General features: G+C 37.1%; 1 protein-coding gene across 2 annotated transcripts in view; it reads left to right on the top strand.

The window, feature by feature from the left end:
* megf11 (multiple EGF-like-domains 11) overlaps positions 1 to 25637 on the top strand; it is a 119462-nt gene that overhangs the window by 30183 nt on the left and 63642 nt on the right. For both annotated transcript variants that reach the window (XM_083552032.1, XM_083552033.1), the window contains exons 4-6: positions 1713 to 1814; positions 2300 to 2400; positions 17932 to 18024. In XM_083552032.1, coding sequence (XP_083408158.1) covers positions 1713 to 1814; positions 2300 to 2400; positions 17932 to 18024 — 296 coding nt within the window. The remainder of the gene's footprint in view (positions 1 to 1712; positions 1815 to 2299; positions 2401 to 17931; positions 18025 to 25637) is intronic.

The raw sequence follows: 25637 nt of genomic DNA, 5'->3' as shown, positions 1-25637 counted from the left end.
CCTGCATATTCAAGCATGCTGAGATGAGAATTACTGCAATATTACTGCTGTCACTGCTAGTTGGTTTCTTCAGACTACAAATTCACCTTTTCGAATTTGAATTATCTATTTGCAATGCAAGAAAAAAAAAAAAAAAAATAATAATAATATTCGGTCTATAGCCACATTAGAACTTTTTATTGCATTTAAAATAAATGTTAAAAATGAACAAAAATTGTTGACCAAAACTAGAAAAATATTAACAGATAGGTTGTGAATCTTTATAGAAGTATGTCAGTGTAAAGTCATTTGAACATGAATACAATCACAACTGCAATGGTTCGGTATCTTTACAATGTACTGTGCACAATTACTTTTAATTTCACAACATGAATTCAATCCTTAGGTCACAAAAAACGGGCATTTTATAAGATTCAGAATGTCTGTTCACACAATGATCTTGATTATAACAGTGTGTTTTTTAGGTCTCTGCTTTTAACATATGAGTATTTAAATCTATGGTCCATTGGTCAGAAATGTCATTATTTCTGAAAATGCAATCATATTTAAACACATATTCCTACATCAAAAAGATGTAAGACGTGCTCTAACAGATGTTCTTAATTCTTGTCATTAAGTATCAGTCTAAAATGAGTTTAAATTCCTAACACTGCTTATATATTCAGAGTTGGCAAGCATCACGCAGCTTCCAAAGGCTTTAGATTTCCTTCGGTTCCTGATTTTATTGACATTTTGAGACAGTTGACAGGACGTGAAGGACAGTGTTTGAGGAGTGTTGATTTGGCAAAACTTGCTGGCCTATAGAGATCAGTTACAATCAGTAAATGTTCAGGACAGTATTGATTTTAAGCTAGGCTACCCCTAGGGAGGGAAATGAGGAAAAAGACAAAGAGTTTGCAGGTGTGTGCGTACGTGTGTGTGTGTGTGTGTGTGTGTGCGTGTGTGTTAGTAAGGATACATTTCAAATTGATCAATGTGCTCTGCCTTAATCAATCTTTGCAAGCATATTCCTTGAATAATTATTAGTTGTGCAAGAGAATGTCAGATATGAAAAATAAGCCTGAATTATTTTCCTCACAGTATGGTAGGGCAAAGAATGCTGGGATATATAAGGTTACATAGTGCCTTGCTGAGGAGGGTTTTTTATTAGGGGGATTTTGTGTCATTTTGTTGGCTGCAATTTAACAAGAAATAGAAAGTAAAGTATTTTTTTAATTACAAAGTATTTGTCATGGATGGCACAGTGGCCCATTGGTTAGTCTTATTACCTCACATTCCTTGGGTCCCTGTTCCAAGCATCAGCTTGTATTAGTGTTTGTTTAGAATTTCCCAAGGCATTCTGTGCAAACAAGGATTCCCTTTTTATAGCCAATGCCCTGGCTGCAGTGCAGTCCTGACTAGACCAAAGTAGTTGCTGATGACAAATGATGAAATTGTGCATTCTTTAGTTCTAAAGTTGTTTTTGGAAGAGAGATGTAAAACTCATTAAAATTTTATCAAATGGAATAATTAAGGAAATTATAAAGTATTTTAGAGCACTGATCTAATAAAACCACAGTTAAAATCAACAAATAAATGTTTATATCATAAATGATCCATTGATTAACCAAATGTTTTGGTTTGTCACCTTGTAATGCAGAAAACCTGTGAAATTATGGAAATCAATCATTATGTATTTGACTCAAAAATTTTTTGCTGTTCTCCCCAATCAGCTATGCAGTAACTGTGCAGGAGTCATATGCACATCCTTTCGACCAGATCTACTACACCAGGTGCACAGACATCCTCAACTGGTTCAAGTGCACCAGACACAGGTAAGTTTTACTGTCAGCCCGACCATTATACTGACCCTGTGACCAAACTATCAGTACAGTATTGACAAACTGCCCAGCAAGGGTTGCTAAGTGTGTCTTTGTATAATAGCATTGTTCTCATATAACTGACAGTGATTGCAGCGGTCATAGTCGAGATGTAAATAGGTTTTTGACTGTCCACAGATGCTGCATCAGTTTTAATAGCCACATTAAAGAATTTATCGATGACATTCCCAGATAAAAGCATCAAAGTGAGTCAGTCCCCACTGCCTTCCAGTATTCTACCTGAACGGAAGGTGTCCTTCACCTGCTGCTTTTAAATTATTAAAAAAAAAATAATTAGTCAAATAAAGTAATTATATTAATGTGGTCATAGACCACTTTTTACTAAACAAAAAGAGGGAATGTATTAATAATTGGCTATATCACTTTATGTCCCTGCTTATAAATCTTTTTTTTTTCTTTTGCATGTATATTCACTTCAGAATCAGCTACAAAACAGCGTACCGAAGAGGGGTACGGACTATGTACCGTCGTCGCTCCCAGTGCTGCCCGGGCTACTTTGAGAGTGGAGACTTGTGTGTCCGTGAGTGTCTCCATTTTTACACAATAATTTCCCATTAAATCAACACCTCCCACTTTTCTCATTCTTGCCTGCACTTATGGCAACGATAAAAGTATTCATCTCTTCTGCCTTTTTGAGCGATGCCCTCTAAAGCCTTTAACTTTCCCATCTTGTCCCTCTGGAGGCATGCATCAAAGTCTTAGCTATTACTCAAGCGCATTTGTCCAACTCTGCTTTTTCAGCCATAATTTGTTTCTTGCATTATTGTCCCTGCTCATGTTTTAAAGTCTTCAGAGTATTAGGATTACAACAGTACTACAGAGTAAATATATCACAGTTTGAGAATACGATTTGCGGTTTCCTTTTTAAATACATCGCTCTAATTCCTATTGTAAGCAAGTAATTCTCTGATTATTACCATTTAAATGTGTAAATCAAATTCACACTTTTTTGTTCTTAAAAAAAAATGCCATGGGGAGAATAAACGTTGACTGGAATGTTAGGAAGAGTTTTCACATTTGCATTTACCTAACAACCATGGTTTTTATTTATTTATTTTTAATTTTATTTTTATTTTTTTGCAATTATGAATGTGTTTGGCCTGCTGTGAATTTGTTTGGCCGGGTTCTTTGTCGCATACAGACCAGAGTTGTTTTTCACCTAATTCAATTTAATCATGAGTGAGTGGATCCTATCAGTGATTCAAGACCTTAGAGGACATGGTTCAGCAGTTGTTTGACAAATCTCTTAGTGAAAGGACCTAACCTAGCACTGTGTCAAGGTGATGGAGTAAATGACAATCTCACTGAGCTCCAGGGAGGGGATAAGAATCAACACACATAGCATAACAAATAATAGGATTTGATCCGTTCACGGCTACTCAACATTATTAATCATGATGGATATCTGTTTAGTATGCGCCCAGGAGTGCTGTTCCTTTCCCTCCGTTGTTGGACTAACCTGTGATGATTGCAGTGTCATACATTCTCTGCATATTGTATGTCTTGATGGATGTACACAGGCATTGGGAAGGCCTATTGTCTGCTGTGTTGTAGGGCTCTGTCTGCTTACTGATGTGTAAAATAACATGGATTTTCTGGAACGAAGTGAATTGCAGCAGCTTAAAACAGAATTCTAGATTCTGTTTAAGTTTTAGTGAGTATAATTGCATACTGCAGCAGAATTAAAAAATAATCTAGAACTCAAGTCCTCAAATTTAGTGACTATTTCTGCAGGTTTGGAAACTTGTATTAAATTTATTGACTGAGTCTGTCATTCTGCTGATCTTTAAGCATCTATAAATCTATAAATTCTCAAGTGGATGGACAGAAGTGCTGAGTGTGTTTGCTGGGGCTTATCCAGGGATTATTTTCAGCACAGATATAAAGGGTCAAACCATAGTCACGTCGACAAACCTGTAATCAGACAAAAATGTTATGCACGCATAGTGAGGATTTAAAGCAAGCATTGTGCACATACATAGGTTTTTATATCTCTGATATGACTTGAGGCTTCAGAAATTATGCATGTGGGGCAGAGTTTATCCTAAACAGTTACACATGATTCTGACCTATGGCATTTTATTTAGATGATTTAATATAAATAAATGTATTATTGTAAAGTTAAGAATGATCTTAACTTTGTAGAAGATGAATACCTGGTCAGCTTATCCATTTAAACCATGTGCACATTTCTCTTACAGGAGAGTGCATCAAATTAATAAATAAACAAAAGCATATTTTTATTAATTAGGCAACTCGAAATAGCCTATTAAAAGTATGATTTAAATAGCCTGTATCCTGTGCACACGTTAGGGTTTCATGACTTTGATTTAGGATCTCGTGGTTTCATTAGATTGTGCTCACAATTAACTGTCAGTGCACAATATAAAAATATAATAAGATGTGCTGGATCAAGTGCTACTCCTGAATAATGAGGGTGGAGGCCATTTTGCTAAATTAAACCAAATTTGCGGTGATTCATGTGATAATTACTGCAATAGCTATTCAGCAGTATATTTGCAGTACACTATGATTCTATTAGATGTTTTTTTTCGAAGCTTGCCATCTTCTCATTTATATATCATATAAATATATAATTCTTTTTAAACTGACTCTTACTTTATCACATTATATTACATGTGACAGCAAAAAAATAAGCGGCAAAAAGAAATGCTATTTCCTTCTTCAGACATTAGCATTCTCTCAGCATTATCTTCCATTATTGTTTTGGACAGAAAGGGTTTGGGCTGGATTGTGTTAAAAAACAATGGTCTTTTGCTAAACTCCATTTTGCAGGTTTCTGTGATAATCTGGCAACTTTCTAAAGCAAGAAATACATGCAGGCATTTGCACAATCTCTAGCATTAGTTTAACTGTGTCACTTTCTAATCAAAGGGGCATTTACAAGTATTCATGTGGTTGCCTTCTAATATGAACATAAATGGACTATAAAGACTGGTACAAATTATTTGTATTTGTATTTTAAACAAATAAGGATTTAAACATTTTTTACACATCAACAGCGGGTGGTTCATAATCACTTCACAAAGAAAATAGAATCTACACTTTCTTCGTGAGCTCATTTGACTCTTCTAAATGTAATATTTGCCAGTTTCTCCAAATGAATTTCTAGAACAATGAGGAAAATCAAGGATCTGTGTTAAAGTGCTTATTACTAGCCTTTCATAAGCTGGAGCAGGCATTAAACTGAGCTTCAGCTCAATAACATCTAGAAAGAAAAAAAAGTAAATGACAGCCTGCTTGCTGATTGCAAAGTCACAATGCAGTTGTCTACGGTTACATTAATTCCTCAATTGATTTCTATTTTCTTTGTGTTCTATCAAAGAGAATTGTATTCATTTTGATGAAATAGACATAGAAATCCAACAGTTGTTGTACCACTGTCAATATGCTGAGATCAGATGACATGACACACTTTTTTGCTTGATTTGGAAGCCCTACATTTTTTATATGGAGTATAGAGAAAACATCCTGTGCACCAAATGTATTCTTTGCACCCAATATACTTTGTGCAACCCGAGTCTTATCGATACTGTAGCTCTGTGTCTGTGAAAGAAAAAGATCAGTATCAATTTCAACTTTTTCTACTGAGGAACTTTTTTTGTGCTTATTGATGAAAACAGGGCTCTGCTCTGTCTTTAGCCTTAAGCCTCAACCCAAGCATCAGCCATGGGACTAGCTGCAGCTACGCAAGGAAAATGCTGTAACATCGTTTTGGGATCTTCGTTGAAAAGGTGGTGTTAATAATCAATAATGATTTCATTAGAACACAATAGCTCCCAAAACAACATACTAGCAGATACTACAAACAAGCACTATCGCCTGTGAAGAAAGATGGCAAAATACAATTTTTTTACAAAACAAATAATGGCAGCTGTAGATGTGTATTTATTTATGGAGCTGGGACTGGGAATCATGAGCTTTTTTATATAAAATATTCTACATATTAAGTAATATAGAACAACAGCTTTGTTCTAGTATTAGCATTATGCCCTTTAATAAACTGGCTCCCATTCAGAGTGTATTCGTTACTCCTACCCCGTATTCCTGGCATTTTGTATACTCTAGATCCGGCACAACCCTGACTAGGATAAAGCTATTCCTGGAGATGAATGAAAGAACGAATAGCAAGAATCTGTTATCACTGGAATCAGAATTAGTAAGTGTAATTGAAGAAAAGAAGAAAATGAAAAAGAAGTAGTAAGAAAAGAAGAAATATGAAGAAAATATGATAGTGTTACATGCTTAAAAGTGGCTGCAACACTGCTTAACCATAAATAGATTGTTGTATTGTTTAGTTCTGCTCATATAGAATATACTTATGAACATGCTAGAACTGGCAACAGAGGTAGAATTGTAACATGTTTACAACTGTAACTACTCAGCTGAAGGGCATACAGTGTCGTTTCAATCCCTGTGTGGAGAAACAGTGGTTGTGTATGGGTATGTGATAGTGGGAGGCCAGAGGGGGGGGCAACACCATCATTAACTGCACAAAAGAAAGTCATTGACCGAAGGTACCTCAAATATCTTACTTGTACAGTATTTATAATGTGTATTCTGTGCTATGGTTACATTTGAAATTGAGGATGCTTAGAAAGAAAAAAAAAATACAGAAAGGTTTTTAATTTTCTTAATTTTGCTTAATCTACATTATGTACAAATAAGCCTGCTAATAATGTCAATGATCGTTATTCATAAAAGTCATGATTAACTAGCAAATGAGTTTTAAAAACTGACCATTAGCATTATAAATTTTAATTGATATATGACTCATTTGGCTGTTAATATCTGCAGTTCATTATTTCCTCGGTTCTAAGCTTTAGTAAATGCACTGTATTAATAATAATTAAAAGTGTGTTAGTTAGATTTTAATACATGCTTATTTGTTGGTATTTTAGTATTGTTAAATGTGTGTGTGTGTGTGTGTGTGTGTGTGTGTGTGTGTGTGTGTGTGTGTGTGTGTGTGTGTCTTTAGGGGTTTTAGGGTAGGTGTGCAGTCACCAGCTTTCTGCTGGTTCTGCTGTGTGGTTAATCCTGCTGTTCTCACCGCAGGATTAAGAGCTTTGTAGCAGTGCCGATACTTAGCGCTCAGGGACACAAGCCTGTATTAGAACCGTTTTCATTACGTAGGTGTTGATCTTTGGTTTTTTGCTCAAATTAAAAGTTAGGTTTTATCTCCTCATAAGTGCCATTGTTGAGCAGTTTTTTTTCTCTAGGAGCAGAGAATCTGTCCCATGTGGGGCTGCTAAATTGTAAGGTTGTGCTATAACTCATGAGATGGCCAAGACCAATGCACTTTTTTCCTAGACTTCTTTAAAGTCTTAATCAGGAACTGCTGAAGCACTGCCATGCTCTGGCCAGCACTAATGCTGGGGTTACTGAGAGTGAACAGGGTAAATGTACCTGCTATATCATTAATGGCTGGGTTTTACTCAAAAACAGACTATTTTTGCTGGTACAGCGTACCGTGTAGTTTCATGTTTTTAAAGTAGAATTAAAAAATTATTATGTAGAATCTACCATTTCACAACATGAATCAAATGCTACAAGTATTTATTAGATATAATGTATATTACCAAAATCAAAGTACAATAGTATTGGTTATTAGACAATATAAGTTGTAACTAAAAAAACTTTATTAATATTTTTAGACTAAGATTTTTCATGCACTGTTGAAGATTTTACATGAAGCCCCACCAGTTTTACCTTCCACCATCTGGATGGGAGAGTGGGAGAGTGTTGACTGCTTAGCAATACATCATTAATGAAATGATGGACATTCTGCTGCTATTTGCAGGAGAATTAGACTAAGAAGGTTTAATAAAGCCTCATGCACCAGACTGAAGATGATTTCACATCTTAATGATGCCTGAGCTTATGAGACCTCGATTTGAAAACGATTTGGATGCCTTTCCTTCCTTGCTTTTTTTTTTTTTTTTTTTTTTTTTTTTTTTAGTTTATGTCTATTTGTAGTTGTAGAAACATAGATTTCAGATAAGATGTTTATTATGAACTGAGGTCAATAAAAAATTAAGTAAATCTGATTTTAGGGGGTTTGATCAACACTGTCATCGCACACAAATTTCTTTTTAAATCTTCCACAATGTGTTTTTGTGAAGTAAGGCATCTCAATCATTTTCTCTGTTAAGCTGTCTTTATTTACTTTTAGAGCACTAGTAAGAATCTGATTAGAGTTAAATAGTTGCGAGCCCAGTGTTTTTTTTTTTTTTTACTATAGGTTTTTTTCTGCTGAATTTACTGAAAATTATCCAATCTATTAATGCTACATGGCAGTCACCAATTAGCCCTGTTATTACATGGTCTGATAACATTGTAGTGAGCATGATTACTTTTTATCTAAATGAAAGACTCAATTTTCTCCCATAGAATCTCTCTCATATGCAAGCATGACTCATTGAATTTTAATTAAAATGTAAGATTATAAAAATGTACATCTATTAGGATCACATGGAAAAAGAAATGTTAAATCCACACATCAGCTTCCATTCATTTCACAGATTTAAGCATATGTCCCAACTTCCAGCTAATCAGAAATTGATGACTGTGGCAATCATAAATCATCCCTGTTGGCTTAGGAGTGGCAGTGTGGTCATTTCATATGCTTGTCTTAATGATTCCATTAGGACAATATTTGGTGTCTTTGTCAGCACAAAATGTCAAGAGATGGCATTTTTTTCATGCTCCAATACTAGGTTTGCTTTTACTGGGTAAATCCATGCTGCATTATTTGGCAGTGTCAAGTTTTAGCATTTCTGCCTGTTGAGCATTTCTGCGATTTGTGCTTCTGTCCTCAGGGTGTTCTATTCTGTTCCCCTTTCTCTCTCTCTCTCTCTCTCTCTCTCTCTCTCTCTCTCTCTCTCTCTCTCTCTCTCTCTCTCTCTCTCTCTCTCTCTCTCTCTCTCTCTCTCTCTCTCTCTCTCTCTCTCTCTCTCTCTCTCTCCCTCTTCCCTATCCCTGCCTTTGTGTCTGTGTTCAGTGTGAAGGCCCAGTTGAGCCTGATTGAGTGATAATCCATAGTCATGCTGTCCAAGCCTAAGCCCCGCTGCATGCTCTGTCTACTGCAGCCAGCTGAAGGGAGTGCCAGCTGCATAAAACGCACTCGTAGTTCCACTTCTGCACATTCACATAGAAATGATAAATTTACAATTAATTCAACCTTCTTTTACAAATATTAGCAGTTGTCCAGTTGGATAACAACTTGCAGTTGGATCTTTCAAATCTGAGTTATTTGACTGATTTAGTGATGTGCTATAATATTAGAGCTATACATGCATCCAAAAATATAAAAAAAAAATATTATATGCAAAGTTGCTCATAAATATGCAATGCACATAGAATGTGTGCTCCATTTGGCAGTGTTTGCTCCTGTTCCTGAGGCGTTGACATTTAAGATTTGTGCCATACTTCAGGCTCTTGTGTATGTGAGGGAATATTAGGTTTTGCTGAGAAACTTTTAAAGGCTTTCATTGTATTGTTGTGTTATAAAGCTAGCATGCTGGAAGATGAAATGGAGGAAGATATAGTTTGTATGTATGTATATAATATACATATAATATATATATATATATATATATATATATATATATATATATATATATATATATATATATATATATATATATATATAAATAATATTTTATATATATATATATATATATATATATATATATATATATATATATATATATACAGTGAGGAAAATAAGTATTTGATATGCTTCTTACAGAGCCACTCCTTGGTTATCCTGGCTGTGTGCTTCGGGTCATTGTCATGTTGGAAGACCCAGCCTCGACCCATCTTCAATGCTCTAACTGAGGAAAGGAGGTTGTTCCCCAAAATCTCGCAAAACATGGCCCCGGTCATCCTCTCCTTAATACAGTGCAGTTGCCCTGTCCCATTTGCAGAAAAACACCCCCAAAGCATGATGCTACCACCCCCATGCTTCACAGTAGGGATGGTGTTCTTGGGATGGTACTCATCATTCTTCTTCCTTCAAACACGTTTAGTGGAATTATGACCCAAAAGTTCTATTTTGGTCTCATCTGACCACATGACTTTCTCCCATGACTTCTCTGGATCATCCAAATGGTCATTGCCAAACTTAAGACGTGCCTGGACATGTGCTGGTTTTAACAGGGGGACCTTCCGTGCCATGCATGATTTCAAACCATGACGTCTTAGTGTATTACCAACAGTAACCTTGGAAACGGTGGTCCCAGCTCTTTTCAGGTCATTGACCAGCTCCTACTGTGTAGTTCTGGGCTGATTTCTCACTTTCCTTAGGATCATTGAGACCCCACGAGGTGAGATCTTGCATGGAGCCCCAGTCCGAGAGAGATTGACAGTCATGTTTAGCTTCTTTCATTTTCTAATGATTGTTCCAACAGTGGACCTTTTTTCACCAAGCTGCTTGGCAATTTCCCCGTAGCCCTTTCCAGCCTTGTGGAGGTGTACAATTTTGTCTCTAGTGTCTTTGGACAGCTCTTTGGTCTTGGCCATGTTAGTAGTTGGATTCTTACTGATTGTATGGGGGTGGACAGGTGTCTTTATGCAGCTAACGACCTCAAACAGGTGCATCTAATTTAGGATAATAAATGTAGTGGAGGTGGACATTTTAAAGGCAGACTAACAGGTCTTTGAGGGTCAGAATTCTAGCTGATAGACAGGTGTTCAAATACTTATTTGCAGCTGTATCATACAAATAAATAGTTTAAAAATCATATATTGTGATTTCTGGATTTTTTTTTTTAGATTATGTCTCTCACAGTGGACATGCACCTACGATGACAATTTCAGACCCCTCCATGATTTCTAAGTGGGAGAACTTGCAAAAAAGCAGGGTGTTCAAATACTTATTTTCCTCACTGTATATATATATATATACACATATTTAGGGTTGTCAAAAATATATTTAAGAGTAGTCAATGTGCTATATAATACTTGTATAGCAGTATAGTTTTACTGTCCTCTGAAAGTAATTCAACATACAGCCATTATGTCAAAATAGCTGGCAACAAAAGTGAGTAGACCCTAAGTGATAACAGCTGTGCATCATTTAACCATGCAAAGCCTATTCATTATGTTCATGTTTTTGTTTACTTAACACGACAATACACATTTGTATATTAAATTTGGTGCTTTGAGTACAATTCTCTCATACTCACCACTGGATGTTCAACATAGCACTTCATGGCAAAGACTCTCTGGGAATTTGAAAGTTAGAATTATTGCTTTCAACAAAGATAGCAGAGGCTATAAGAAGATCGGTAACACCCTGACACTGATTTACAGTACAGTGGCCAGTGCCATACAGAGGTTTTCCAAGACGGGTTCCACCCGGAACAGGTCTTGCAACGCTCTATCAAAGAAGTTGAGTTCTGTGCTGTGCGTCAGGTGCAGAAGCTGGCTTCAAAAAACAGACGAATGAGTGCTGCCAGCATTGCTTTAGAGGTTGCAAAAGCGGAAGTTCCACTTGTCAGTGGTCAGATGATATGCCACACACTGCAACAAGTCATTCCAGAAGGAAGCCTTTTCTGAGACTGGCTCACAAGAAAGCCTTTTAACATTTTGCTGAAGACAACCTGTTCAAGAGCACGAATCGCTGCAACCATGTCCTGTGGTCTGATGAGACTCAGATAAACTTGTTTGGCTCAGATGGTGTCCAGCAGTTGTGGTGATGTCCTGATGAGGGGTACCAAGAAGATTTTGTCTTGCCTACAGTTAAGCATGGTGGTGGTAGCATCATAGTCTGGGGCTGCATGAGTGATGATGGTACTGAGGAGCTGCGGTTTATTGAGGGAAACATGGATTCCAACATTTAATGTGACATTCTGAAGCAGAACTTGATGTCCTCCCTTCAGAAACTGGGCTAAACTGCAGTTTTCCAACATAATAACAACCAGAACACACCACCAAGATGACAACTGCCTTGCTGAGGAAACTGAAGGTGAAGGTGATGGATTGGCCAAGTTTGTGTCCAGACCTGAATCCTATTGAGACCTGAATCCTATTGAGCACCTGTGTGGCATCCTCAAGTGGAAACAGAGAAGTGCCATGTGTCTAAACATCCAGCAGCTCCGTGATGTCATTATGGAGGAGTGCAGCTGTGGTGAATTCCATGCCCATGAGGATTAAGGCAGTGCTAGATAACAATGGTGCTCACACAAAATATTGCTTTGACAAACAGACAGCTTGGACATGTTCAGTTGCGGTGTACTTACTTTTGTTGCCAGCTATATATTAGGGGTGTAGCTCGTACCTCGTTTTAAAGTCAGTTTATTATTACTTTTTACAGTTTATTATTTGTGAACATCAACAGTTTACATTTTTAAAGCAATAAAAAAATGCCTGTCTGTTTAAATAATATATAAAATTATATTTTATAATATTTTATAAAAATAAAATATATCAAATTTAAATTAATATCAAATTATGCAACACATTATTATATTGATAAAACATTATTTACATTTAATATTTAATTTTTGAAAAGATATGATCGACTTTTCTGTTTTACTTATTTCAGCTGCTTTAAAAAATGTCTTCATTCCTTCCATCCTTCATTCATTCACACTCTCGATATGCAGAATTGTCAGGATTTGATCTTTTTAAGAAAATTTTTTGAACCTGGACATAAAATGCTAAAGACTCCATATTGCTAGCATAATAATAAAATGAATTGGAAAATGGTTTGCACATACTGTATATTTAACCAAATAAATGTAAATAAAAACAAATTGCAATTTTTGCAAATAAACCTATATTTTATGCACAATAGAACATAGAAAACCTATAAAATGTTTAAACTTTTAAAATGTACCATTTTAAGGAAAAATAATGTTATTTTAAATGTGATGCTGCAAACCTCTCTAATAAGTCAGGATGGGGCAACAATAGTTTGCAAAAAATAATGTTATTTAAAGGTAACAGTTGGAGAAACATTTCGCAACTAATTAGGTTAATTGACAACAGGGAAAAGGTGGAGATACAGCAGCTAAAATAATATGTGCTCACTTGAGTAAAAGAACAAAAGTTTTTGCCTTCATATGTACTTAAGTATCAAACTACAATGATTTATTATAATATTCCTATTATTATTTTTATCACAAGACTCTTTGCTTAATCAACAACTCAACAATGTGAAAAGACTCCAATGTTACAATTAGCACACTGATCTATTAATAGAATAATATTAACGAGTTAAACACTAATTTATTTTAACTATTAATTTAATGTAATCTGTTACTATTATTATTATTATTATTATTATTATTGTTATTATTATTATTATTATTATTATTATTATTATTAATCATGAGCCCAAAACCTTCTTTTTAACAACTTAAAAAAATAGTGCAAATAAGGCAACGGGTGTTGTGGCGAGTTCGAGACAGGAGTTTCTTCCATCATTTAGTCCTCTCAAAATTGATGCTGAACTGTATGTTCGTGCTAAATAGATACCACCAATCGCCAATAGAGGTTCTCACTTAAATGACGGCCTGTGTGAACCACATCATGACCCAACATCTACCCCATTGATTAGTTTCTGTTTTGAAAAGCTCCTCTCTGCTTCAGCTACCATCACTGGATGAGTATGAAATATATTCAGAGCAGTCTACAAATTTGGATATGTTTATGAGAGCTCCATTTCATGTACAAATATTACCCTAAATCAATTTATTGCACAATTAAATACATTCTAAATAGACTTTATTTATTTATTTTTTGCCCTATGCTGCCCCCAACTAAGAATCTGGAGAAAACTCTTTGCACAAGGAACAAGGGCAAAAATCAATGTTGGATGCCCATGATTTCATGATGCTTTAGTGGAAATCAGTGCACGGGCTCATTAGCACCTCCAGAAATTATTGTCCATGAAAACAGTTTGCCATGTCATCCACAAATGCAGGTAAAATCTTGGAAAGAAGAAGAAGGCATGTGTGAACATGATCCAGAAATGTTGCCATCCTCTCTGGGCCATAGTTCATTTAAAATGTACTGAGACAAAGTGGAAAACTGTTTTGTGGTCAGACAAATCAAAATTCTAATTTATTTTTTGATTTGTCTGATTGTCCTCCTGTGGAATAATGAGGAGAGAAACCATCCGGCTTGTTATCTTCACTCAGTTCAAAAAGCCAGATCTCTGATGGTATGGGAGTGTGGGAGTGTATTAGTGCCTGTGGAACGGGCAGCTTGCACATTTGGAAAGCCTCCAACAATGCTGAACGGTATACACAGGTTTTAGAGCAACAAATTCTTCCATCTAGAAAAAGTCTGTTTCAGGGAATGCTCAAAACAATGCTAACTGCTAACTGCTATCAGACACATATGGGACAACATTCCTCTTCTCAGTTCTCAGATGTATATGGGCCAGCGATGGGAAGTTATGAAGAACAAATACTTTATTATTGTACTTAAATAGATTTTTCTGGTATCAGTACATTACGTCACTATTTATTGATTTTACTTTTTACTATCACTCATTAAATTTTTTAACAAATATCTGTACTTTCTACTTATTACATTTTTAAAACAGACTCGTTACTTTAGTTTTAATCTATTTTGTGACATGATCAAAATTTTGTCCTCTCATTGCGCACTGTTTTAAGCCCATCAACCTTATTTCTTGTCATTGTGCAGCTTTTTTGACCTACCACTGGTGTATAATTTTCTGGCAATCACGCACCACAGACGTAGGCTAATCTATAAAGCCAACTACAAGCAAGGCAGAAGGCAACAGGAAGTATAGCAAACGTGGATGAGACAGAGGGTCAGTGAAGTAAACATGACTGATCATCATCATCTTTTCTCTGCTTGTGTTTCTATTTGGTGGTTGTTCAGCCTGGTTACATTCATTAGATACAAAATTAGAAGTTAGTTTGTAATAATATATCAATATGATGTGGAGTCCAGTTACCAGTGTGACACTAAATCAGTTAGTAGTAATTTCTACTTTTTACTTAAGTACAAGTCAGAGCCCAAACTTCTTTACTTTAACTTGAGTGAAAAAGTGTAGTCGGTACTTTTACCAGAGTCTTTTGAAACATAAGTACATATACTTCTACTTGAGTGAAGGATGTGTGTACTTTTGCCATATCTGATATGGACAGAAGACATGATGCTTCACAATGGTAAACATGGCCCTGTCCCAACCTTTTTGAGACCTGTTGCAGCCATCCAATTAAAAAAGACCCTATTTTGCTCTTTAAAGTTATATATATTCTCAGTTTAAACCTTAAAGAGTTTTTTGTTAAATTTTGAATAGAATATGTATTTATAAGATTAGCAAATCATTGCATGCTCTATTTATTTATATTTTACCCAGTGTCCCAAACATTTTGGAATTGGTGTTGTTTATCTGAATTGATGGAAGGTGTGTGTTCAAATCATGGGGAAGGCCATGCAGGCCAACTGAATAACTTGAACTCTAAACCATGTTCCTCAAACCATTTCTAAACAATAGATGCAGGGTGACAGCAAGCATTATTTTGCTGAAAAAAACAAAGCCCACACCTTTTAACAAATAAAAATGACAAAAAGCATGTAATTAATATGCAACAATGTTTAGGTGGTACATGAACCATCTATGTGACTACCAGGACCTACGGTTTGCAAGCAGGATTTAAAGCCTAAGGCATTACACTGCCTTCATTGTATTGCATTCTTGTTCTGTTGCTGGTTAACATTTGTTCTTTCTATGACCACAAGGTTTGTCATATTTGAGATGACCCAGTCATCCAGCTATCATAATTTTGCCCATTACAAAGTTCCTCAGGTCCTTTTAAGTCTATTTTTACACACAACAGACTTTAAAGTGTAAGCAGAATGCTGTGGAAAGCAAAAAACACGTCCTGTGGGTAGACTGTTTGCAGGTTAAGGTTTGATGAGAGAGAGGAACAGATTAGTCTAAGTTGACAGGACATCTGTATCTCATAAAACTTTCTTTTCGGCTTCTCCCGTTAGGGGTCGCCACAGCGGATCCTCCGCACGTTTGATTTGGCACATGTTTTACGCTGGATGCCTTTCCTAACGCAACCCTCCCCAATTTATCCGGGCTTGGGACCGGCACTGAGAGTGGCTGGGGATGGTTCCCTGACCGGGAATCGAACCCGGGTCGCAGCGGTGGGAGCACTGCATCTTAACCACTAGCCCACCAGGGGACCTACATCTGTATCTCATAAAAGCACTCTTAAATGCGGCAGCTCAGTTGTTAAGGCACTCGGATACTAATCAGAAGGTTGTAGGTTCAAGCCCCAGTATTGCCAAGAGCAAGGCCCTTAACCCTCTGTGCTCGAGGGGTGCTGTATCATTTGTTTTGACCCTAGGTTTTAAACAAGGGATATATAAAGAAAAGAATTTCAGTGTGCTGTAATGTATATGTGGCAAATAAAGGCTATTCCTCTTCTCTTTACAAACATGGTAAGCAGAAATGCACATTAAACCTTGATTTGAAGGAGACCACAAATGCTCCCACTCACACCAGGCAAAGACTCACAGAAATTGAACAGTTAAAAGCTTGACAAGGTGATTTTTTTTTTAATCTTAAAAAAATTGCATCACATCCAACTCAAAGTTTTTGTTTTTTGCATTCCCTGATTATAAAGATTGCTAGTTAACTTAATGTATGTATGTTTGTTGTTGTTGTTTTTCTTGTTTGCACCATTCCAGATAAACTCTGGAGACTGTTGTGTGTAAAAATCCCATGAGATAAGCAGTCAATGAATTACTCATACCAGCCTATCTTGGACAGACCTCCATGCAAAAGTCAAAGTCACACCGACTCGACTTCTTAATTCTAATTTCGCTGTGAACATCAACATGTTTATCTGATTTGCATTGTCCTGCTTTCACATTATTGGCTGATTTATTGTTTCTAATAAAGTTAATGGAGTATATGTATATCATTCCTATATTATTCATATTTTCCCTGTTTTATTCAAACATCCACAATATTTGTAAATGGTTTTTTTTTTTTTTTTTTTTTACCCTTTTGTTAATAGTTGCTTGACCAAATACTTGCATATTGAAGAAAGGACAAACTGCACATGCTACATTTTTCCTGTGGTGTCTCTGCCCATATTTTAAAGAGTCAACGCTGATTCTAATCTTAGTTGAATGTTCCGGAAACATTAGGGCTTGAGTGTTTCCTGCTTCAGATAAGAGCATGTCTGTTTGAGTCCTGCTGGCCAGGTGACCTTAATTATCTCAACATTATTCATGCAAAATGCACATCTCCATGCTTCCCCATGCTTTTTTTTAATAAGGCAAGTCCTATGAGGCAGAAAAAAAAGAATAACAACAACACAGGGGGAAAAGCTGTCACCATGGCAAAGCCTTCATGTAAGTCATTTTATTACCAGCTTGAATCTGAACCTATGACTAAAAGCGGGGGCCAGGAATACTAATGCGTTTCGCCAATCAATTTGAAGCCATGTTTTTCAATAGGAGTGATCAAGACAGCTCCATGCTAGGTAAATGGTGCTGGAGCCCATGCAGGAGACGCATTAGAGATTGGGCAGAATGCAGCCTGATCAAATTTGAAGAGATTTACAGCTCGTTTAACCGTGCTTGCTGTAGCTTACTTTAGCTCTTTGCAGACGGCGCTAGAGAGACACATTGTGTTAACCTGACCAAGGACATAAGCTCTTATGGAGTCATTCAGTATTTAATATGGGTTTGAATTAGAGTGCCAATGAGAGTGGCCATGTTCAGAAGGGTCATAAAGAGATGACTGCCTAGTTTGGCTAGTGGCCAGCTTGGACATTTATCCAGTACATGGGTTTAAAAAAATAGTTAACATTGAGAGGTTTAAACCAAAGCCAGTACATTCTTTAATCCAGCTTTTCTAGCTAATTCAGTATTTCATTATCATTATATCACAATGTCTCCTGCATCTGTATATTTATTCAGCAAACTGCTATGGCACTTTCCACTGTCTTTGACATACACTGCTTGTGAATATTGTATGTCTGACTATTAAACATTTCTTTCTCTCTCTCTCTGATAGCTCTGTGTACTGAAGAGTGTGCCCATGGTCGCTGTGTGTCCCCTGATACGTGTCAGTGTGAGCCAGGCTGGGGAGGACTGGACTGCTCCAGCGGTGAGTTCACTCTCTCATTAACTCTGAGAGCACAGTTCACTTCATTAAGGCCCTCTGGCTCGCAGTGTAATGTCTGTTCCCTTCTCTAGAGACCACAGTCTGCCTGCTGGAGCTCTCAATCTATTACAGAGAAAACAGCACAGGAGGAAAGCTCTCCACAATCACATTTACGCTACAATGGTATTCAACTCTCATGCTGTAATCTCAAGGCTCAAAAGCCTAGAGACCAAAACAGCAGGGATCTCTCTGAAATGAGAGCAGTGCTTAAAAACCAAGAAATGAAGAATGATCTTTGGGTTCAACACTTAAAGGTCAACAAGTGATTATTGTAAAGCTATGGGAAGGCAGCATACATATTCACATTGAAGCAAGAGGATCAGGTTGTATTTTGTTTAGTTGTTAGTTCCAGTACCGGAGCAAATCCCAACACATTAGCTAATGCATTTTATAGCCTTTGAGTTTTAATCTAAATGAGAATTAATATAAATTTTTTTATCTTGGTCAGTGCTGCGGTGGCCCCAGAGTCTATCTGAATGGGTCTGAATGGTCTGAAAGAAGCATTGATCCACAGTGGAAATAACCCTTTCCTTGTCCCCAGCATTTACTTCTACTACTGTAGATCAGGGTACTCTTGGGGAGAACTGGATTATTCAGTCCTCAATCAGCTGAACTGCTGAAGTCTTAGGAGATTCTAAAGAAAGAGATAAAGATAACTCTATAGAAAGAAGAAGTTAGGTGAGAGTATTGACTCTTTCAATATTTATGTCTGGAGAGAAACATGGGTGTTGAGGATAAACAAACTATCCCTCCTCTGGGTCAAGACAGAGCTGGCCAACTTGCTGAAATCAGCCAATCCTTCTAGTGTTTAAGGTAGAATATAATCAACATTTAGTTAATCAACACATCTGCAGTGCTCATTATTTTCAGTACACTGTAAATCCTTTTTAATGCATAGTGACATGAGCAAACGTTGATTTCCTGACCTCCATTTTGACCCAGTTTGTTCAATCTAGTGCTGACCTGTTTGGCTTTGCGTGGTTCATGTGCCTCCTTCAATACACATATTTACCAATGAATGATGGATGATAGAAGCACTGGTTTCTAAGCGGTGTAAGGATCTATTGGCCATTTTCATTAACAAAAGAGCCATTTCATGATTACCGGCAGCCTGTAAATCAGCAGCCGACTCAGTAGCAATAGCCACATTGCTCAAATGGAAACATGGATGCTGCTAATGACCTATACCGACTTCCTGTGGAGAATTGCCATGCAGCCTTTCGAGAAGGTGCTTGCTGAAAGGGAATAGAAGAATAACAGCAGATCTCTCAGGGTGTGTCTGTCTTGGTGTGTGGCCATGTTTTTCTCCATGCAGGTGCTATTATAATCGACCCTTATATAAACAGACCTGGTGATTGAAACCTAAGCATTATTCATAACTTTCCTATTTCCATGCCAGGCATGGGTCCAGTCCTTTTCATTTATGAGCTTTCATCTGCAGAAATCAGGAATGAGTGCCAATTTTTAAATTAAATCTGCCCTTTTCCCTTGCACAAAAATGGTGCATCATGTTTTTTTATGCCATTCCCTGTAAATTTCCTTTTTTCTTTTTCTCCTTCTGTCTCCCCCTAATGCATGCCAGAGTGTTAGTGAGCTTTAATGATAGACAAAGATATGTGGATTCTGTCAAAGACAAATTAAACAGATTTTTAATAGCAGTGCTCAGGCACAACTTCTTAACCCTGGTGTGGGATGTGAGGCATTATTGTGAAATAAACTTGTTTGTCCTTGGTGGTATTTTGTGTATTGTGTGCAGTGTTGGTTGAAAGGGAGGGTGTGTTGGTAAGCACTGATGATGATGGGTTTAAAAAAAAAAAAATAGTGCTGTTGTATGTGGCACCAAGCCCCAGGGCTGAAGTGCCATGCTGTGTTTTGGTTATTTGGATTTGCATCAAAGGAACCATCCAGCACTCGTTAATAGAGCAACACTCTCTAGGAGTCTGCAATATAGGTCAGCACCAAGAAGAGAGGGGAGACATGAAAGAAAGAGGTACAGAGAAGGAAGATATGAAGTAAGTTTACACTTGGTTACAATACTATTGGTTTATTCCTGCTGGATAGGCATCTGCTGTAAACCTGAGTCACTGGAGCATATTACTTCTGACTAATCACAGACTAAAGAGAATGAAGATGATCGGATGAGCAGATAGGGCTAAAAATGCGCAAACAATATCATTGTCAATGCAGCCAGAAGATTTATTTAGAGCTGCAATAAATCACTTCCTTTCACTCACATGTTCGACATTTGCATATGCAAGACGTTTTTCTCCATTCCTTTGCCAACGGAATTCGATTCCATTTGAAAATTTGTTCAAAGCTTTGAGAATTAATAGTTGACTGGATGAATAAAGAAAATTCTTAGTTCTGTGAGTTTCTTAGTAGAAGTTTAGTTTGTCTGGTGAAAATCTTTGATTTGAATATACAGTGAGGAAAAGAAGTATTTGAACACCGTGCTATTTTGCCAGTTCTCCCACTTAGAAATCATGGAGGGGTCTGAAATTGTCATCGTAGGTGCATGCCCACTGTGAGAGACATAATCTTAAAAAAAAATCCAGAAATCACAATGTATGATTTTTTAACTATTTATTTGTATGACACAGCTGCAAATAAGTATTTGAACACCTGAGAAAGTCAATGTTAATATTTGGTACAGTAGCCTTTGTTTGCAATTACAGAGGTCAAACGTTTCCTGTAGTTTTTCATCAGGTTTGCACACACTGCAGGAGGGATTTTGGCCCACTCCTCCACACAGATCTTCTCTAGATCAGTCAGGTTTCTGGCCTGTTGCTGAGAAACACGGAGTTTGTGCTCCCTCCAAATATTCTCTACTGGGTTTAGGTCTGGAGACTGGCTAGGCCACGCCAGAACCTTGATATGCTTCTTACAGAGCCACTCCTTGGTTATCCTGGCTGTGTGCTTCGGGTCATTGTCATGTTGGAAGACCCAGCCTCGACCCATCTTCAATGCTCTAACTGAGGGAAGGAGGTTGTTCCCCAAAATCTCGCAATACATGGCCCCGGTCATCCTCTCCTTAATACAGTGCAGTCGCCCTGTCCCATGTACAGAAAAACACCCCCAAAGCATGATTCTACCACCCCCATGCTTCACAGTAGGGATGGTGTTCTTGGGATGGTACTCATCATTCTTCTTCCTCCAAACACATTTAGTGGAATTAGAACCCAAAAGTTCTATTTTGGTCTCATCTGACCACATGACTTTCTCCCATGACTCCTCTGGATCATCCAAATGGTCATTGGCAAACTTAAGACGTGCCTGGACATGTGCTGGTTTAAGCAGGGGAACCTTCCGTGCCATGCATGATTTCAAACCATGACGTCTTAGTGTATTACTAACAGTAACCTTGGAAACGATGGTCCCAGCTCTTTTCAGGTCATTGACCAGCTCCTCCCGTGTAGTTCTGGGCTGATTTCTCACCTTTCTTAGGATCATTGAGACCCCACGAGGTGAGATCTTGCATGGAGCCCCAGTCCGAGGGAGATTGACAGTCATGTTTAGCTTCTTCCATTTTATAATGATTGCTCCAACAGTGGACCTTTTTCACCAAGCTGCTTGGCAATTTCCCCGTAGCCCTTTCCAGCCTTGTGGAGGTGTACAATTTTGTCTCTAGTGTCTTTGGACAGCTCATTGGTCTTGGCCATGTTAGTAGTTGGATTCTTACTGATTATATGGGGTGGACATGTGTCTTTATGCAGCTAACGACCTCAAACAGGTGCATCTAATTTAGGATAATAAATGTAGTGGAGGTGGACATTTTAAAGGCAGACTAACAGGTCTTTGAGGGTCAGAATTCTAGCTGATAGACAGGTGTTCAAATAATTATTTGCAGCTGTATCATACAAATAAATAGTTTAAAAAAATCATATATTGTGATTTCTAGATTTCTTTTTTTTTAGATTATGTCTCTCACAGTGGACATGCACCTACCATGACAATTTCAGACCACTCCATGATTTCTAAGTGGGAGAACTTGCAAAATAGCAGGGTGTTCAAATACTTAGTTTTCCTCACTGTAAAATCAAATATTTTATTTTTATTTTTAGCATTGCTATTAATGGTTTTGCACCATTAGTTGCACAGAGCCCTTACATTTATGAACAGGTCTCCTGCTTAATCCAATTAAATTAAATTCACTTCTATTGTCTTTTTTAAAATAGTTTTAACAATGGACACTGTCACAGTGTAACTGTAGAGAAGAGATTCAGGATATACATTTAAATTGTATTCCTATAAATGTTTCCCTTTACATTTATGAGCAATTCAGGGGGAAATTTTGAGAGAAGCCAGACTCAGAAGCGAACTCATCCTCATCTGGGTGACACTGGAAAAAGTGCTATTGTGTGCCCAGGAAATTAATTATATCATTTGTCATGAAGTTATAAGCTGTTTACTGATGGAGACTTGTGTAAATCCTGAGTACAAACTGTGGCAATTGTAGTAACCCATTTTTTAAAAATGTATTTATTATTTATTTATAGTTTCTAAGTTGGACCTTTTACAGTATACTCATACATCTTTAGGCTGACTATTTTGGGATATCTTCAGCAATAGTGAGTTTCTGCAGGGTAAATCTCCTTCCTTTGTTTTGCAACCAAGTGTCAACCAAGAAGAACTGGGTTATACAACCAAAATATATTAGATTATAACATGGTATAAACAGAAACCTAGGTTTCTTTAAACAAAATTCCGAATCATAATACTGTACTTGCCTTATATTTAATAAAAAAAAAAATCTAAAAGTATAGTTATACATTTTTTGCATGCTGTCAGCTTGCATGTGCTTTTTGGAATGATCATGTGGATCTTCTAGTCAAGCCCCTAAGCACACATATACACTACACTGATAAGTGCTAATAGAAGAGTTCCAAAGGGAAGGTTTCAATGATGTTACTCTGTATGAGAGTGGATGAGAGTGAGTAGTGCTGAGGCAAGGGTTTAGATGGAGTTGAGAATTGGAATGAGCAGTGGGAATTTCGCCTGCTCATGGACATCTCATTCATCAGCAGAGACTCTCACACAGATGCTGTCAATCCACAACCCTCAGCAGTACACTTACATGCTACTTTGTTAGAGTGAGGGGAAGAAAAAAAAGAGAGACTGCAATTTGGTGTGGTGTAAAATAATTTGAGAGGGGTTAAACAGGCTATTTCTCCAAGACCACCCCAAAATACTTATAAACATATCACTTTTCAAACTAAGGATTTTTTTAAGCCCAGCTCTAAATCTAATTAAATTTTAGTTCAATGCATTAAAAGAGGAAACAGTGTGGGAAGAGGCCCTCAGTAGAGATAGAGGACAGATATTGAGGCTAAGAAAGAGAAAAAAAGAAAACGACTCCTTTCTTCTTATCTCTGCAGCCATCAATAAAGCCATTAAATAAATCATTCTCTCCTTAATCAGTCCTCCTTCTGCCTTCCCTACTTCCACTCTCTGGTCCTTACCAGTTATGTGGTGCCATCGCTATTGCTCTCTCTCACACATACAGCACAGGCACTTCACAGCAGGATGCACCCAAAATCCCTTTCATGTGCATGCATGCATGTGTGAGTTTATCTCCATTGGTCCTTCCCTCTCATCACTTAGCAACCTGCGTACAGAGAAGGTGACAGAAGAAGAAGATGATGAAGAAGAAGAACGGGCAGCACCTGATTGCTCGCTGTAATTGTGCAATTGTGCACCTCAGCCAGAAGCATTCATTTAAACTGCATGTGTACACAACAAAACATACTTTAATTAATAAGATCACTCATTATAGCATAGATTGAACTTGATAGATTTGTACATAGAGTGTTTTCATATTAATGTGCAACAGTATGAGGTTTCAGCTTGGGTGGGGGGGGGGTATATATTATAGGGAACAGAAAGTCTGAGAATTTGCTGTAATTGCTGAGGTTTCTTGGACAAAGTTTGTTTGCATCCATCTGTGATTAGACATATATAAGCAGTTGACAGATGTGCATGTCCATCTGTGATTAGAGAAATGCATGCAGTTGGTTGAATAAATCACTGTAGTTGTGTTTTACCTTAGCTGAAAGAGAAGAGTTGAAAATGTGAATGTTCACTATCTTACAATTTACAGGAAAACTCAGACAAAAAATGCATCAAACCCAATTAATGCCAAAAAATATGTGGACACCAGACCATAACACCAACATGTTTTATGCTGTTTTATTAGGCTTTCATTTTACTGGAACCAGAGAGTCTCACACATGTTCCAGCATGACAAAGTCTTGCAAAAAGCAAGGCACTATAGAGGCTTTATCAGACCTTGCCAGGGTTGGTGTGGAAAAGCATGGGCCCCCATTAATGCTCAAGATTTTGGAAAAAGATGAGAATTTTCTGAATGTGAAGGTCATGTGTCCACGTATCTTTAGCCATAGTGTATGTTTATATTGAGTTAGTTTCCCCTGGTTTAGCATTTCAGGTGATAATTGTTGTGTCTACATATGTTGCATAAAAAAGGGGGTTAGTTGAAGTGCATCTAATAGGAGAAAAATGAGCTGTTTAGCTGTTAGCTTTTATTACAGAATGAGGAAAATATTTTCTCACTCACCATTTTCCAGTTGTTCAATGTCATATTCATGAAAAATCCAACATAGGAGAAGTGGAGACAGCAAAAGTTTAAGAATGAATGAACAGTTGAAAGCTTTAGGACCATAAATGTTTTAACATTGTTTTTAGAGAGTGGACTTTTGATTCAAAAGGGATGCAGCTTTTTTTGTTGTTCTGTATACACAGACAATCCTAAAATTTCCAAATCCTGGAAAAGGACAGAAATTTGAACTGAATAATCGTAGTCATCCTATGTATTGCATTTTGAATAAACTATCTACAGTATGTTGAGATGATTAAAACCATTTGTATCACTTGTGAATGGAGTTGTGATGAAAACACATGTTCTGCTATATGAAGTAAAACTTTGGTGCAATCCATCACTTGTCTGTTCAAAAAAAGCTTAAAAAAGGTCATTCTGGGACCTTTTCACCTTTCAGACTATGACCACATCACTCCACTGTATTAATTGTTTTCCAACATGACGTTCACAATGATGGAGCTGCATTGTGCTTGTACAATAGATTCTCTACACTTGGGAAAGGATGCCCTAGCTGTAATAAATCCCTGCATTTTAGATAAGAAAATGAATGCTGTCTGGAGTTCCTCCACTGCATGCCGAACAGTAATTGTTTACTTCAATGGAGAATAAATCAAATGATGCAATATTGCAGTGTTAGCCCAATTGCTTTAATTTATGATAGCTACTGATGCAAATATGTATGCTTGCAAATAGAGTTGTTTTAACTGTATTTTATTTTCCTGTCAGCTCATTGGCATCAAGTCAGGATGGAAATATTGTTTATTGCACCTTTGTGTTTGATAGGAATTTTGTTTCATCGAGTCTGATGACATCTGGAATTCCAAAAGACTGTTGTCAATAGGTGACAGTAATGATTATGCTAATGATTGCAGCATTTGTAATTATACAGTTATCAACATTGCTTCCTTCCACTGTTATCATTTCCACAAAGAGATGCACTGCC

The sequence above is a fragment of the Silurus aristotelis genome (genome assembly GCF_946808225.1).
Source record: "Silurus aristotelis genome assembly, chromosome: 10".
NCBI classification, from domain to species: domain Eukaryota; kingdom Metazoa; phylum Chordata; class Actinopteri; order Siluriformes; family Siluridae; genus Silurus; species Silurus aristotelis.
The sequence above is the reverse complement of the archived record's forward strand: the minus strand, read 5'-3'. Positions and strand labels throughout refer to the sequence as shown.